Source organism: Gekko japonicus, unplaced genomic scaffold (genome assembly GCF_001447785.1).
Source record: "Gekko japonicus isolate JY-2015 unplaced genomic scaffold, Gekko_japonicus_V1.1 scaffold1071, whole genome shotgun sequence".
Classification (NCBI taxonomy): domain Eukaryota; kingdom Metazoa; phylum Chordata; class Lepidosauria; order Squamata; family Gekkonidae; genus Gekko; species Gekko japonicus.
The window spans coordinates 449,620-466,683 of NW_015168679.1; the positions used below are offsets into that span (position 1 = coordinate 449,620).

At 44.5% G+C, this 17,064-nt stretch overlaps 1 protein-coding gene across 1 annotated transcript in view; it reads right to left on the minus strand.

The window, feature by feature from the left end:
• MED27 (mediator complex subunit 27) overlaps nt 1-17,064 on the minus strand; it is a 277,840-nt gene that overhangs the window by 137,785 nt on the left and 122,991 nt on the right. Inside the window, exon 3 of the mRNA XM_015415395.1 lies at nt 9,689-9,819. Within this exon, the coding sequence (XP_015270881.1) occupies nt 9,689-9,819 (131 nt within the window). The remainder of the gene's footprint in view (nt 1-9,688; nt 9,820-17,064) is intronic.

Below are 17,064 nucleotides of genomic sequence, written 5' to 3' on the forward strand. Positions count from 1 at the left end.
GTGAAAGCGCATCGGCCAGCGAATTAGACGAGCCGGGAAAATGATGCAAGGTGAAACGAAACTTAGAAAAAAAATCAGCCCAACGGAGTTGTTTTGCGTTAAGCGATCTGGGGGACTTCAGCATTTCCAGATTTTTGTGATCAGTCCATACTTCAAAAGGCAGTTGAGCCCCCTCCAACCAATGACGCCAGGAGGAGAGGGCGAGACGGATAGCTGACGCCTCCTTCTCCCAAATCGACCAGTTCCGCTCAGCCTCCGAGAACGTCTTGGAGACGAAAGCTAACGGATGCAAGTGGCGATCCTCCCCCTTCTGCAAAATGGCAGCCCCCATAGCAACGTCAGAGGCATCAGTTTGCACAATGAACTGTTTAGTTTCATCAGGTTGTGCCAGGATCGGTTCGGAAGTGAACATTTGTTTTAAACGTTCAAACGCCTCAGCGCATTCAGGGGACCATTTAAGCGGCGCACCCGGCTTGGTGGCATCAAAACCCTTCCCTTTCGTTTTTAGCAAGTCAGTTAGGGGGAGGGCAATTTGAGCGAAGCCCTTGCTTCCATTCAAGTTGTTGTTTTTGCTGATCATAATGGAGATGTGTGCTTTCTTCACCAGGCTGGCTGTGTAGCTGAAACCTTATTAACATGTAAGACTTTGTGCAGGCACCTTCTATGTGTAGTATCACAACAGGGGACTTGTACAGCTTTCTGAGCCTAGGTGTGTGTGTGTGCACAGTCCACTGTGTGGGTGTAGCAGCAAATATAAGTTCATAAATCAAAATATCAGTCTCTTTCCTTAACAAAAGTCTCAACAATAGGCTACAGCTGATTCATTTACAGCCTAACCAGAAGATTGTAATTATTACTGCCCTGATTGGAAATGGCGACCTTGGAAATTGTTGGGAACAGGACCTTGACTGGGGACCACATCAGTCCCCATTAATGCCAGCTGCCTTTCATCTTCCCCGGCTTGCCCTGTTCTCATAACTTTTCATGATTCTTTGCTTTCACAGGGGCATGCACGAACTGAATCAAAGTTGGTGTTAAATCCTTGTCACCACATCACAAGACTAAACGCTGGAAAGATACACTTTTAGCTTCCAACGCGCCTTTGGAGCCGTGCCAGTTTTTACACTTGCTGCTTTAGCACCTTGCAAAAAGTAATACTAAAGCAATACCATGATAAATCGGAACGAACAAGGATCCTGAGCAAGTCTCTCGTACTGAAAGTTATTGGAAAATGATCTCTTCCTTATTAATGCAATTCCCATCATGTACAAAAAGGTATCTCCATGTTTGAGAATGCACATAGTATTTTAATCTTTAATTATATTAACTCTTCTAGGGAGAAGCACTAGCCCGGGTCTCAGGATTATTTCTTTATTGCATATTATCTCTGTGGTATTTAATGAATATTGTAACTTAATACAGCACTTGCCAGCAGGGGGAACAGCCAAACTCTGTGTAATTCAGAGGAAATTTGGAAGAGTGGAAGTTATCGATACAGATTTAGTGTCTCACTCCGTGGAAAAGTTTTACTTTCATTTCCTTAGGATTAACCAACCACATTCTGGCAGGACAGTAAGGGTCAAAAGCACTCTTTGGTAGCCTACTTTCCAGAAATTAAATTTTAATTTAATGTTGGGAAATAAAGCACAACAGTCAACTGTAGGTACTTTGCTGCTGTTATTCATTGTGATCTTTTATATTTACTGTGCTTTACATATAGTTGTGTGTTGTTGTTTTTGTGTGTGGAGGGGGGCCCCCTGCTTTGTTGGGTATCTGTTGTGAGCTGCCCTGGGCCTCTTTTGGGAATGCTGGGATCAAAATTAAAGACGACTCTGCTTTGATTTAGTTACGCGGGTCTTAGTTCTCAGAGGTTTAAGCTAGATTTAGCTTTGCATTTGAATAAGGAAATAATATCCAGCGAAGAGAGAACATAGTGAAAGTGTCCGGCTGGGGCAGTCTCTCCATGGGAAAGGCGAAAAGAAAAGCTGCCCAGGAAGCTCAGAGCATCAGAGCCCCTCAAGAGACAGACTGCCCGGGAAAAGTCTGCAGCTTTCTCTTGTGCCTCTTATCTTGAATACGCTTGCAGGAAGATGCTCGATATTTGCAGAAAGCAAACAGATGCATCTGACTTCAACTACAATGACTTGCAGACAGCAAAGGAGCAAATGCCTCCCTCCAGAGAATCAGATTCAAGATCTACTGTCGGTTAAGGATGACAGTATTGGGACAGCTTATAGGCCTGACTCCATGTAAAACCCATCTTCGTGCACTTACTGCTAAAATATTTAAATCCCAAATAACGGAAGACGTAATCATCGGGGCGGGGGGCTCATTCTCGAACCAGCTCCACACTGGGAAGCCATCGTGCCAACCACATCCCTGGCATAGGTCCCTTTTTGTCACTTGCACAGGCCAGGCTGTTACTTTGAGAGTGCGGGGAGGACTTCCAAATTGCAGGACTGGGCTGCTGGTTCTCGGGAAGCCAACAGAAGTGGTAAATAGTACACACACACACACACACACACACACAAATGCTGAAACTTATGCGCAAGGTGAAATGGCTTGACGGGGGTGGGGGTGGGGAGCTGCTCTCCCTTTACCAACCCCCTTCCCAAAAATTTATTTAGGCCCCCCTCAGTAAATCAAGTCATCGACTGGAGAATTCCGACCAACGGAAAAACCTATTATCCCGCAACAAAGAGCCCAAAGGTACGAGAAGCTCATCCCCGTTTTCAAGCAATTGTTTTATTTTAGCTCTCGTTCCATTTTTCTTGTCATCCTGATAGAGAATAATGAGCAAATTGGAGATTACAGAGAAACCACTAACAAAGTTACATGACCCACTGCGCTGGCTCCTCAGCCAGGACTCTGGAACATTCCCATTAACGGTAATCCCCCATCCTCTCCCTGAATGCTTGCCACTAAATGGAAGCGAGACAGCCAATGACGCTCCCATCACCATCCCAGCTGCTTGGGCCACGCTCCAGTACTTTCAGCTGCTCCCGCCATCTAAACAGGGTAGCAGCTCAAAGTTTTCACAAGTGAAGCTTCCACACAGGGTTAGGCTGCTTTATGTAGTTCGGAAGGGTGCAAAACACGAAGTTTGGAAGAACTCATGTGGCCAATTTCACAAGAAGAACCATCATCTTCTGACGCACCACATCCCCGGGAGCTCACCTAGAGACACAGGTCAGGTGGCATCTAGAATTCGGAGAACTAGGGCTCTCCTCCTATATGATTTCTGCAGAAGGGGGTTCAGCATTTGCTCCCACTTTCTGCAGGGGGGGAAATACTGAAAAGGGAAATTTGGTACATAAAGACTCTGGATGCACGTTAACAGGCAGCCACATTTTCTCGTTTAAAGAGAAAGTCCTGGAAATCGTTAAGTCTCCCATTTCCCCTCCCCTCTCTCCTCCCTTCATTCTAGCTCAGATATTAACCACTTTTATATTTGTGATCTACTGTGGGGCACATTCCTCTCACGCTATGCACTTCATGGCTTCTTGGAAAACACTGGTCTGGTGGAAGGGGCTCAGGGCCAAAGGAAATGCCCTCTGCAGCTGAGCACTACCTCCGCAGCACCTGGAGAGAAACGTGCATGGAGCAAAGGCATGCGATCCAAGGCCTGGTTTGATCACAAGAGAACAGGCGTGCGATTCGGACAAAACAAACTATGGCTTTTCGTGACTGCGGGAGACATTAATTTCCGGGTTGCGCATGAGGACATGACAGAAGAAACGGGAGAAGGATCAGCAGACCCTGAGAATTCCAGGGCTCATTTTTATCATGACAAACCATGGTTTGTTATGTGTGAATGCAGTCACATTTCCTTTCCCTAATTAAAAAGAAACGATGAGTCATTCCTGATATTCATCCTCGACAGAAAGTCAGTTTTGAAAGGGCTGGGAACAAAAAGCTTTGCTATGGGATAATTTGGCAACCGAGCTCTGTGCTTTTCTCCCCAATTAAGAGATCAGAACCCTCCATTTAGGTAAAAGGGGTGACACAGCCAGGAAATGTGTATTAGAAATGGCCTCCCCCCAGAATTTTGTTCTCAGGTTGCAGCAGAAGTCCTTGAGTGAACCTGGAGAAATGAAATCAAAGCCAAGTTCCGTTTCTAAATCATTTTTCTTCCACTGATAACATATTAAAAATAGATTTAAGACAATGTAACAAGCCTGTGGTTTGGGGAAAGCAACGGAATGAGCCACATCTACCCATCAGGAAGTGAGAGCTAAAAGTTTAATAAAAACGTAGCCCACGCACATGTAGGGAGGTTTTGTTTTGTCGCAAATCCTAAAACAAGAATGGACCAACACTTTCTAGGGAAAAAATGCGCCATTACAAGTTGATAAAAACAGGACAGTAATAACATGGGGCATGCTTGACTAGGTAGGAGAAGCCCCCAAATGGCCCCGTTAAACTATAGCTTAATACTCAAGTATGAAGCTATAGTATAACAGGAAATGTGATTCCAATTGACTGAAGAAAACAAGGAAAAACACCAGCCAAAGAAATGACGTTCTGAAGCATTAAAAACCTGTAAGAGGGCTCAGAGAATGGAGTCATGTGGTGTTATATTAAACAAAGTGCTTCCATTCTCTTAAGTCCTACAGGATTTGAACTATGATTTGAACTTTAACTGGGAATACATTTCTGTAAAGGTAAAGGTAAAGGTTCCCTTGCTCGAAAGCCAGTCGAATCCGACTCTAGGGTTGCGGTGCTCATCTCCGTTTCAAAGCCGAAGAGCCAGCGCTGTCCGAAAACGTTTCCATGGTCATGTGGCCGGCATGACTAAACACCAAGGTGCACGGAACGCTGTTACCTTCCCACTGAAGTGGTACCTATTTATCTACTTGCAATTTCTTGCTTTCGAACTGCTAGGTTGGCAGGAGCTGGAGCTAGAGATGGGAGCTCACTCCATCATGCGGCACCCAGGTCTCGAACTGCTGAACTACTGACCTTCTACAGCCTGCAGTTCAGCGTCTTAACCACTTGAGCCACCGCAGCTCCTACATTACTGTACTTATGTCAGAAATTAAATTAAGTCAATAAAGGGACTAGTATAACCAGTTTGACAGTCTCCCTCCTCACAAACAGCAGCAACAACAAAAACCTGTGATGACCATTGATGAAAGAGGTGGGCTTTTGTAAAGCTTATCAATATGGAGGGAATTCAAGCCGACAAAGGGTTACTGACTAACCAGCGACAGAAGCGGACAGTTCTTCAGCTGCCCACAAAAGCATCCCAATGACTTGATTCAAATATCAAGCCGGGTCCTGGATAAGGAAACCAAGCTATTTTTAATGTTCTACCGAGATACCTGAATTCATAAACCATAGTTTGCAATAGGATAGCAAAGTAGGATAGCAAAGTAGGATAAGAAATCAAGCCTTGAAGTAGATTTGGAATTCATGGCGTTTGTGTGGACTTAGATCCTCTTGTCTACAAGGAAGAACCCAAATGCTACAAGGAACACTTCCATAGTTGTAACATCTGGCAGGTTTGAGGATCCGCTCCTCCAGGGGAATCCTGGCCAAAGACTTGATTGATGGCTCCATTAAGGCTGTGAGCATCCAGCAGAAAAATGGTATACCACGGGGCCGAGGAATGGGAAAGCACAGAGGCAGCTTGGTGGCCAGTCATGTTCTGTGGTGTACTCCAGGGATCCCCAATCTTTTTGAGCCTGCGGGCACCTCGCAACTTCTGATGCAGCCTGGTGGGCCCCGCCACAAAACGGCCGCCACAAAACAGCTGCTGCAGGAGTGCAGCCAGCCAGAAAATGGCTACCATAAGCTTACTTTCAGTCACACAGTGGAGATCCTTGTGCTGTGGTGGCAAGCTGCTGCCAGAGCAATATTTTTAAAAACCTGCACGACCAATCAAATACCCAATGGCCAGTCAGAAGCCTTGCCGGGAAAAGTCCGGCATGGCCCCATCCACATTCTAAAAACAGTTGATGGGCACCAGGAAAGGTGTGGGGTGGGCACTTTGGAAATCCCAGCAATACAGAAACTCCAACATGTCTTCCCTGCGAGAATGACATGCAAGCTAACCCTGCCACCTCCTGAAGGATCCAGAATGCGCTCATGGCTCTACTGAAAAATATTCCCAGTTCTCAAACCCAGTAAGAACCGAAGATAGAAGAAGAAGAAGAAGTCTGGATTTATACCTCGAAGTCTGGATTTATACCCCGCCCTTCACTCGGAGTCTCAGAGCGGCTCACAAACTCCTTTCCCTTCCCCTCCCCACAACAGATACCCTGTGAGGCGGGTGGGGCTGAGAGCGCTCTCTGACAGTACTGCTCTATCAAGGACAGCTCTAACAGAACTATGGCTTGCCCATCCAGCAGCTGCAAGTGGAGGAGTGGGGAATCAAACCCGGTTCTCCCAGACTAGAGTCCACGCACTTAACCAGTACATGCAGCTCCTGTACTGGAATAGGAAAGTTTGCAGGTCCGGTCAAAAACACAAGTTTCTTCATCAGAATCAAAATATTAAAACCTCAAACCAAAGCTTTCAACATGCCAGCGTTGTATGTTCAACGCACTGGTATCTAGTTTCTGAAACAAAACAGATAAAATGCTCTTCTGAATGGTGATGCAGTCAAAAATCAATGCCACCCATTTGATGACTTACTTCATCAGTAGGTGGACATCAAATCTCAGTTACTGTGTCGCCACAAGTATGCAACTCCTTTACCCAGGAGAGTTGCTCTCTGAAGCACTTGTCTCGGAAGGCCGATTATTAACAGGGATACGTGCTTTATAAGGTTTATTTTAGTTGGGCATTTTAGTTTTGAAAATTACAGTCCACCCCAAAAGACACAATGAAACATTCCAATAAAAGCAGTTCCCCCCCCCAAATAATGTTGATAAATAAAATGTAGATAATTAACAATGTTCCCTGGTCAAAGCAACTTTAAATCATCCAGAAACACACAATGCAGGGACATTTATACGCTTCTCTCTAATCTGTGATCCGTGTTAGAGGGGACAATGTATTTTAACTGCTTCTGTAATCTCTCTTGAGAACTGTACTACAGTCATTACCGAGTCAGCTATGGCTACCTCAGCAATCAGCAATTTGCACTAGGGCAGGGCTATTTTGGGGCAGGAACACACAGGAACCGAGTTCCGGCTGGCTTCCGAGCCCGGGGACAGGCACATGCAGCAAGCCCCGCCCCCTGCTCCCAGCAGCCCTCAGTCGGGCCACGAGGAGCATCCTGCTGAGCTTGGGGGAGCCAAATAAATTTGGCAATCCCAATTATTTCCTGAATCCCAATATCAGTATTGGGGATATCAGAAAACACCGATATTTTTCAGGTTCAGTAGACCAAACCCCCCAAAATACCTTTTTTTGTACACCCCTGATTTGCACTGTTTCCCAAACATTCTTCAGTCACATGTCCACCTATGAAACAGACAGCCACCGGATACCAATATTTCCAGGGTTTACAAATCAAGACACTGTATTGCCCTGCTTTTAGTTACAACCTACCATATTTTTATTAGCTGTCTTTTTTCCTCAAGGCAGCTTATAATGCATATAAAATACACAAAATAGATTACATAAAAGTACATAAAACCCCAAATTTAAAAGCACAATTTAGGACTGGTTTAATCAAATGCAGTCCTAAATAAAACCATCTTGAGCTGCCTCCTAAAGATGGAAAAGTGAAGGGGGCCAGGCGCACCTCTCTGGGGAGGTTGTTCACTAATCATGGGGCCGCCTCTGAAAAAGCCCTCTCTTGTGTACCCACCAAACAAGCTTCTTTGATGGGAGGGTCAAGAGGACAGGAACCCTTTCAGGTTGGAATTTTAAAATTTATAATCCTACCATCAGGGTGTCCTTTGCACAACTCAGACAATGAAAACATTACAATTTCTGAATTTGCTCAAAGGTGCCCGTTAAACACTGTTAATTCACTGCCACAGGAGGTGGCGGCGGCTACAAGCATGGGCAGCTTCAAGAGGGAATCAGATTAACATATGGAGCAGAGGTCCATCAATGGCTATTAGCCACAAGGTATAGATAGGGACTCTCTGTCTGGGGCAAGTGATGCTCTGTATTCTTGGTGCTTGGGGGGGGGCAACGGGGGGGGAGGCTCCTAGTGTCCTGGCCCCACTGCTGGACCTCCTGATGGCACCTGGTATTTTTGGCCACTGTGTGACAGAGTGTTGGACTGGATGGGCCACTGGCCTGATCCAACATTGGCTTCTCTTATGTTCTTAATGTTGCTTATTAAACTCCTGCCAGTGTCAACACCTTGTCCCTGATCTCTTAATTTTGCTGGCTTAGTCTTGGGCCTGCAGCATCAGCACTACCCAGGGTTAGTCAGAATTGCCCCTGCAGTCACCTGAATCGCACTTCAAACATTGGTCATAATGAATCTTGTTTAATACCAACCCAGGTGCCATACAACAGCAGGTTTAAAGGAAACTGCAGGAGGGAATGAGGACATTTTGTGTGTGTGGCACGCAACATCAGTAGCACAACACAGTATCAAGAATCTCTCCTCTCCCACACAAGTTCTTCCTTCCGTTCTCCCATGGCGGCAAGGAGAACACAAGCATTAACAAAGGTACTGCGTTCTCTCCTTAAATTTGGAAGGGCTTGTATTACTCAAGAATTTTAGCTGTTTAGATATACTGGTAAGAGAGATTCAAAAACTCATGGAATGCTATATAAGTAGACCCGTATGACTTAATAGAAAAAGAGGAAAGGCCAGTGGCATTCGCTCCATCCCTCCCCAAAATAGATTAGAGTTATTGGTGCTGTACACAAGAAGGATGCTGATTATAGGAAACCCATGTCAATAACATTGGGTTATACCTCAATTAACCTAGTTCTGTAAAACAGGGTATTTCAGAAACGAGGATGTTTAGAGCACCATGTTGGTGCCTCAGGTTCACTTCTTGTTGTAATAATTTCCTTATATATGTTTCTAAATATTTCAGGATGCTTATTAATTTATAAGGTTTATTGTGTGGGCTTTCAGTTGTTGTCAGTTGTTGGGGGGTTTTTTTGGCATCAACACTGGACCATCTAAATTGCTGACTGCTGGTGCCCTTACAGTTACTGACTACCAGCACAATTGCTTGCAACCTGTAAAAAGAGTGTCTTTAACCTCACACACACACAAAATTCATATGGTGAACAAGCAGACTCTTACAAAATTGGTAGTGGTGGGGAGATAGAATTCCGAAGGAATACAGCCAAAAGTTCAGTTCTGGCTCTCTCATCTTGGATTAGCGGGGGGGGGGGGGGGGGGCACCCTTCCAAGCACAGTTGGGAAATAAAAGCCAGAAAGAAAACCCAACAACCTCCCAATAAAGCCGAAATCTATGACCCAAAGAGTGATTTAGGAGCAGAATTTTCTTCTGTCTGTGGAAAGTCCCCTAAAAAGTGGCCTCCCACATAGCATCCGAGACAACTGCTCTGTCAGATGGAAGCCCGAAGACTCCTTGGGCCTGTGAAGGTGCACTGGGTGATTCGGTGGATTCCAGCCAGACTATTCCTTCCCCTCCCTCTGCAGATCATTATCGATGCACTTTGGCAGAACACCAAGAGTGAACAGTCCATATGTCAGAATTCCCAAACCAGTAGTTAACTGCAGTGCTCAAATGCCCCCCCCCACTAAAAGCATAGTTAAAAACTAATTTTTAATAAACCCTTCCCTACTTACTGAGGAGGGAGCACGAGGGTGGTTGGCTGGGCCTTTGGCCTTCGCTTGGCAGACATTCCCATCTGGTTCGCAGACCGCTTCAAGGACTGCTGATTCAGCAGGCCAGACGCCAGTCCTGCATGATACTGCAACTAGGAGAAAAACAGGGTGGACGGGAGTCAGCAAACAGACCGTCAAAAGGCAAAGTTCTCCCCGTTTTAGAAGAGAAGAAGAAGAGAAGAGATTGGATTTATACCCCGCCCTTCACTACCCAAAGGAGTCCCAGAGTGGCTTACAAACTCCTTTCCCTTCCCCCCTCCCCACAACAGACACCCTGTGAGGTAGGTGGGGCTGAGAGAGCTCTGGCAGAAACTGCTCTTTTTTCAAGAACAGCTCTTATCAGAACTACGGCTTGCCCAAGGTCATCCAGCCAGGTGCAAGTGGAGGAGTGGGGAATCAAACCCAGCTCTCCCAGATTAGAGTCTGTGCCACTTAACCATGACACCAAACTGGCTTTTTAGTCCTTAGCAGCATTTATACAGTGCACACACACTGACTGAGCCCCAAACCAAAAGTTTATTTTAACAAGAATGCACCGAGCCATGGGCCAAGCTTTCTCCTCCAATCCATGGCTTTGGGTGAATACCGATAACTTAATATGCGACATTTTGGGGTCTTTTAGCAAACCCACCCACCACAAGTAGGCACCTTTCCAGAAACTATAGGATTTTTCTTAACAGGTGCATTTGTGCCTGCGACACCAGCTATCAACCAAGGAGATGCCCATTTAGCTTTCTGCTATTCCTTATCTGAACACATTCCATTGAGATTTTTAGCAAAAGAAATAGCGCTCTGCTGTACAAGGGGAGCTTGGTGAAGGACAATTCTTTTATTAAACAAAAAGCTACACCAGCCCTTGCTAAACAGAGAATCACAACGGCTCAGTTATTGTTTAAAGAACCTCTAAGTGCTGGAAAAGAAAATCTATCTTAGCGGAAGCTATAACCCTCCCCCCCACCACCCCATCATATTTTCTGGTATTACAATCTTGCAACTACACAGGTAGTTTAAATTTACTGGATGTGGTCTATTTGCTCCAATTCCCTCTAATTACATAAAAGCTATATTACCCAGCACTCCTGAGGAATGGGGCTGCTGGTTATTCGAAAAAGCTTATTGTCCTGTACCAGTCCCTGCCCAAAGGAATCCACCGTTACCCATTGGGAATCCCATGGCGACTGCCCCCATGCCTGGTGGGACACTTCCCCATCTCCCCTGAGCCACAGAGCCATCCTACACAGCCGACAGGTAAGTCAGCTGGCTACCAGGGAGCCCTCTGCCAGAGCTCGTTCCCAACAGCTCAAGGTAGGCTGAAGGGTAAAGAGGCACATGAGGATGATGTCATCAGGCAGTACCACCTGTCAGAAGGCCAACAACTGTTACAGGCACCAAACTGACCAGCTGGAGAGATAGGAGTGTGGGTTGGTGGCTGGTGATGCGAGTTAATGGAGTGTTCTGGATAATCAAGTGCTGGATAACACTTTGCTAGATTGGATCCCAAGCATCCACTCCACTAATGGTGGTGTTTTCCACTGGCAAAGGAGCTTCTGCTGACTCTTGTACCTACGGAAGGTTCTTTGCGCCAAAGGAAAATGCCACTGTCAGCAGAACGGATCTGCAGGTGCCAACCCAATGTAAAGTGAAGAGGGAGGGTGGGAACCATGAAAAAGGAACACCTAGAGCAGCTTCTCTGGAACTTCCAAAATACTGAATTATAGTGTTCCCAATAAGCTAAGGGTACAAACTAATCAGAGAAAATGTACTGCATCTCTGCTGCCATAATCAAATCAACATGGCCAACTTCCTTTCAAGTAAGTATTTTAGTTGCCAGGAGACAATGGAACCGTTCCGTTCCTTGTGCTGCTCTATGCAAAAATGCTTAGTGAAACCGGACATCTTAAAGGTCTTCTAGTCGCAATGTTGAGAAAGCCATGCCAATTGCAAGTCTATTTTCTGCCTATCAATGCACATTTCTCCTCCTACAGCACTCAATATAAGGAAATTAGGGCTTGGTAATGTCCACTCCAAAGAAAATCAATTGACTGGTCAAGTTTCAGAACATTTCATGCAATACAGAAAAGACGTGGGTGGGTTATGATAATTTATAAGAGACACATTTACAATGAAATAAAGTTACCAAATTAACTAAACTGATATTTTTTTAGTAATGTGTATACACGTTTTAGAAAAGTTTATTCGGAGGGGGAAGAGAAGAATGAACTTTGAGAGGGGGGAATGAAGCAAAGGCAATAAAAGCAAGTCTCTCAAGGGTCTTTACGTCAATATGAGTTGGCACAAAATAATTCCAGCAACACAAGCTGGCCCAATAATGATGGGGGTGGGGGGCAGGAGCTGGTGAATTGCAAGACAAACCTAGCCAAAGAGGAGCCCTGCTAGGTTAGGCGAATGGGCCATCCAGTCTAGCATCTGGGTGGCAACAGAAGCCTGTGGGATGCAGAGCATGAAGGCCCATTCCCTGTCGTTGGACCCCAACATATGGTTTCATTTAGCCATCACGGCTAATAGTTCTGGTAACAACAAAGCATCGCAAATGTGTCTAACTCAAGGGCTCCCATGACGCTTTGTGGCAATGAATTCCAAACGTCAACTGTGTAAAGAAGAGAAGAGGATATAAGTGCAACGTGTCTGCCTGTTTGGGAAGGGTATCTTATGGCTGCACATATGGCAAACTCGCTAGGAGAACTGGGAAAAAAACACAGCCAGGGAAAATTCCCAAAGGCTCATTCTGCAAGATAGGGGCCAAACTCCCAGCACAACCATTGAAAGTAATTTTTCACATACACACACGTGCAAAGAAAACAGTGAAATAATTGTTTTATTTGTTTTATAAGAAAGGTTTCCAATAGAAAACGACTTCCAAGATGATGCCTCTGTGATGGCCAAAGTGTGATCACATTTCTCTTTATATGAAAACACAGCAAAGAGCTGCTTGTGTTTTACCAGGAAGTGAATATCTTGTTGGTCAACCTCCTCATCCTGGATGAATTGCTTATAAACTCTTCCTCTGCAGAGGGAGCTATTAGCATTCTAAGTGGGGATGCATTTGCTTGTTCCTTGCAAATTCAACTCCGCTCTCTCCCCCCCCCAGTCCTTTCCTAACAGATGGCACCATGACAACTTTTTGGCTCACTGACTCAACACTCTATCGAAGCCAAGCCAAAGAAGAACTGTCCGGCTGGCATTGCAGTCACTGACTTCTTTTGCTAATCTTGAAAGGAACTTCCCAGCTATGACTCCCTTTGAAGGAGGGATCCACTGTTCAAATGAATGGATTCATCATTAACCTCTTTATATGCAGGCCTGGTTTGAAAGAGCTCCTTTAGGTCTGCACAACCGTGGGGAAGGGGTAGCTGTAATTCCGAGTTGGTATTTCAAGTGCAGGCCTCCCGCATCTTTCCACGCTTCTGAAATTCGCTAGCAACTTCTGAAAGTTTCGAAAAAGGTTTTGCCATATGACATAGAAGGGACGGAGTGAGAAGCAGTCTCAAAAGAACTCTTTGGCACAGTGAGTGAGTTGGGTGACTCTTTAGATCGCGGCCATGAGTAACTATTTATATTTTTAATTAGGTATTTTATCTTGCTCAGTGTAATGTATTCGAGCGACTTAACACTCAGCCTTAACAAAATCACCACCCACCATAAGCCCTAGGGATGGATGGAGTTTTAGGAACAGATGAAAAATACATAAGCGTGTTTGTGTGTGTGTGTTCATGCGCAACTATATTTCACACATAGATAGATTTTAGTATTTATCATCTCTTTCAACACAAGCCTTTAAGGAAATAAATGTAACTGAAGATAAATCAGTGTTTTCCGAATTATACTTCTTTTCCAACTCAACAAAAATTAATCCACTGGTTATTGCCATCAAAGGTTGATATTCTCCCAGAAAAGCCCTGTCTATATTATCTGGAAAATGAAACACAGAACACTATGGACTCAAAATGAGGGAGAAAAACTAGCTAAATTATTTTTCTTGGAAAATAAAGCCATACAACTAAGAGACTGAATGTCCGTGTTCAGAACATCCCCACACAGCTTCTTAACAACTTTCTGATTTACTTAGCCAATTTACCATGCGATCTAGACAGCAGCACAAAGATGTATAGCATTCCTAATAAAAGCAGAGTTATTCTCAGCTACAGAAAGAGAGGGAACAGGGATGGAGGTATCATTTTACTCTAGCACGTTCATCTTAGGCCAATGAACTTCACTCAAATTTGTTTTTCTCTTGCAGATCCCTTAAATGGGAAATCAATGACTGCAAGGGACAGTACAAGTTTGAAAGACAATGTTTCAAAATGTCAGCTGCTCAGTTTTCGATCCTCACTACTAGAATTTGCAATGAGAGCAATATGCACCAATGTTTACGGAATTAAAGGCGCCGCTAGCTTGGGAGAAGACCCCTCTTCGGGTCGCTTCCCTACCCAGCTTTTTCATGGCATCTTATTAAAACCAGTGCAAGCTCAGCCACTTAGACCCCGTGGACACCACTCTGGGAGAGGAAGGCTTGTTAGATACACAGAGACAGCAATGGGGCTTCTGTGCCCTGTTTAGAAAGCTAGCACAATGGAAAGGACAGACATCTCTGCTAATCATAAGAACATAAGAGAATGTTGGATCAAACCGATAGCCCATCCAGTCCAACACTCTGTCACACAGTAGCCAAAAATACCAGGTGCCTTCAGGAGGTCCAGCAGTGGGGCCAGGACACTAGAAGCCCTCCCACTGTTGACCCCCCCCAGCACCAAGAATACATAACATCACTTGCCCCAGAGTCCCTATCTATACCTTGTGGCCAATAGCCACCGATGGACCTCTGCTCCATATGCTTATCTAATTCCCTCTTGAAGCCGTCCATGCTTGTAGCCGCCACCACTTCCTGTGGCAGTGAATTCCAAGTGTTAATCACTCTTTGGGTGAAGAAGTACTTCCTCTTATCCGTTCTAACCTGACCGCTCAGCAATTTCATTGAGTGCCCACGAGTTCTTGTATTGTAAGAAAGGGAGAAAAGTACCTCTTTTTCTACCTGCTCTTTCCCATGCACAATCTTATAAACCTCCATCATGTCACCCCTCAGCCGTCGTTTCTCCAAGCTAAAGAGCCCCAAGTGCTTTAACCTGTCTTCATATGGAAAGTGTTCCAACCCTTTTATCATTCTAGTTGCCCTTTTCTGCACTTTTCCCAAAGTTATAATATCCTTTTTAAGGTGTGGTGACCAGAACTGTACACAGTATTCCAAATGATGTCGCAACATTGATTTATATAGGGGCATTATGATATTGGCCGATCTGTTTTCAATACCCTTCCTAATAATCCCCAGCATAGTGTTGGCCTTTTTTATTGCAGTCACACACTGTCTCGACATTTTCAGTGAGTTATCTACTACAATTCCAAGATCTCTCTCTTGGTTAGGATTTTTGGCTCCAATGTGCATCACTTTGCACTTGTCCACATTGAACCCCATTTGCCACATTGACGCCCACTCGCCCATCCTCAATAGATCCTTTTGTAATGCCTCACAATCCTCCCTGGTTTTCACCACCCTGAACAACTTCATATCATCCGCAAATTTAGCCACTTAATTGCTTACTCCCAACTCCAAATCATTAATGAACAAGTTAAAAAGCATCAGACCGAGTACTGATCCCTGCGGTACCCCACTGCTTACCACCCTCCACTGAGAAAATTGCCCATTTATACTCACTCTCTGTTTCCTATTAATTAGCCAGTTTTTGATCCACAAAAGGACTTGCCCTTTTATCCCGTGATTTTTGAGCTTACTTAGGAGCCTTTGATGAGGAACTTTATCAAAAGCTTTCTGGAAGTCAAGGTAAACAATACCTATAGGGTCCCCCTTGTCCACATGTTTGTTCACACGTTTGTTAAAATTCAGAACTGAATTTTAAACTGTACCAATGAAAAAGCCATTCTGCGTTGAAACACTCTGGCAGAATTTCTACTTTGGGGGGCATATCCAACAACAGCCCTGGGGATTTATTTATTTTAAAGGCAGAACACAAGTTTTGCCCATGAGGGCCAATTCCTTCTAACTAAACTCCTTTTGTTAATAACATATAATACAGTCACAGACGTATCTTCTACGTGTGCTTCCAGGAACAAAGATCCTGTCAAGATCTATATGGGCCCATTAAATATTTACCAAACCATCTTTATAATGGGAGAAAAGGTCAAAGTTAATAAAACTGACAGGCAGCTACTGTCCAGCTTGATTTATACATTATTTAAGCACGATAGGCTATATTTCACAGAACAAGTTCCCATTCTTTTCTATGGAAAACGTTTTCTTTAGTCTTTGGGTTTAAAAGTCCAAAAGACTAGAGCCAATTCAGAAGATAAGGTCTATGAACATAGGAGTAAACCGAAAGAGTTAGGCTACATCTACCCTTAACAACTTCCATGACAACAATCCAGTAGCAAAAGGCTATTTCCTACGTATTAATATTTCATATTTCATTGTAGGACTACTATGACTCAATTAAGGCATCACTCAAATCTGCATCTAAAGAAACCTAATCATGGTTTGTCATGATGCCTCAAATGCAGCCATAAATAAGACTTCTTAACCATAGCTTTGAACCATGTGTAATTTAACACACAATGGTTTTGCAGTCACAGCAGAATAAGAAATTACAGTTGGAACTGGGTTTGCAAGCCATGGTTTGTGCTAAACACATTTTGGGGGAAAGCCTGAATTCAGAAACCCCAGTTATAAGCACTGTGCGCCAAGAGAGCGGAGAACTGAGTGGACAGAGATAAAGCAGAAGAGAAACTGTGCCTTGTGATTTAGAAAGCCCAGACCATAACTAGGATTCTAAACCGTATCCAGGGCAATCCATGGTTTGGCATGTTATCTGAAATGATCCAATGTTTCAAGGAACTATTAGGTGAGACACACAATCACTATCAATGAAACATAAAAGGCATACAAAGATTTGTGTAGCCCCTCATCTCACTTTAATTTTTGCTAGAGGGTGAAAAAAATAGGCACATGAAATAGAAGAAGAAGAAGAGGAGGAGGAGGAGGAGGAAGAGGAAGAAGAGGAGGAGGAGATTGGATTTATACCCCGCCCTTCACTACCCAAGGAGTCAGACGGGGCATTTACAATGGAATAGGTGCCGGTTGCAATCGGTGTACTTACCGGCGCTCACACAGCGAATATCTGCCTTCCGTCCCTAACCGTTGTAAACAGCTTTACACCGTTGTACTCTGCCACTAGGTCCCCAAGTGGTGGTATCCTGAGTACAACGGTTGTAATCGCTGTACCCCCCGTCTGAACGCTCCCCAACGTTGT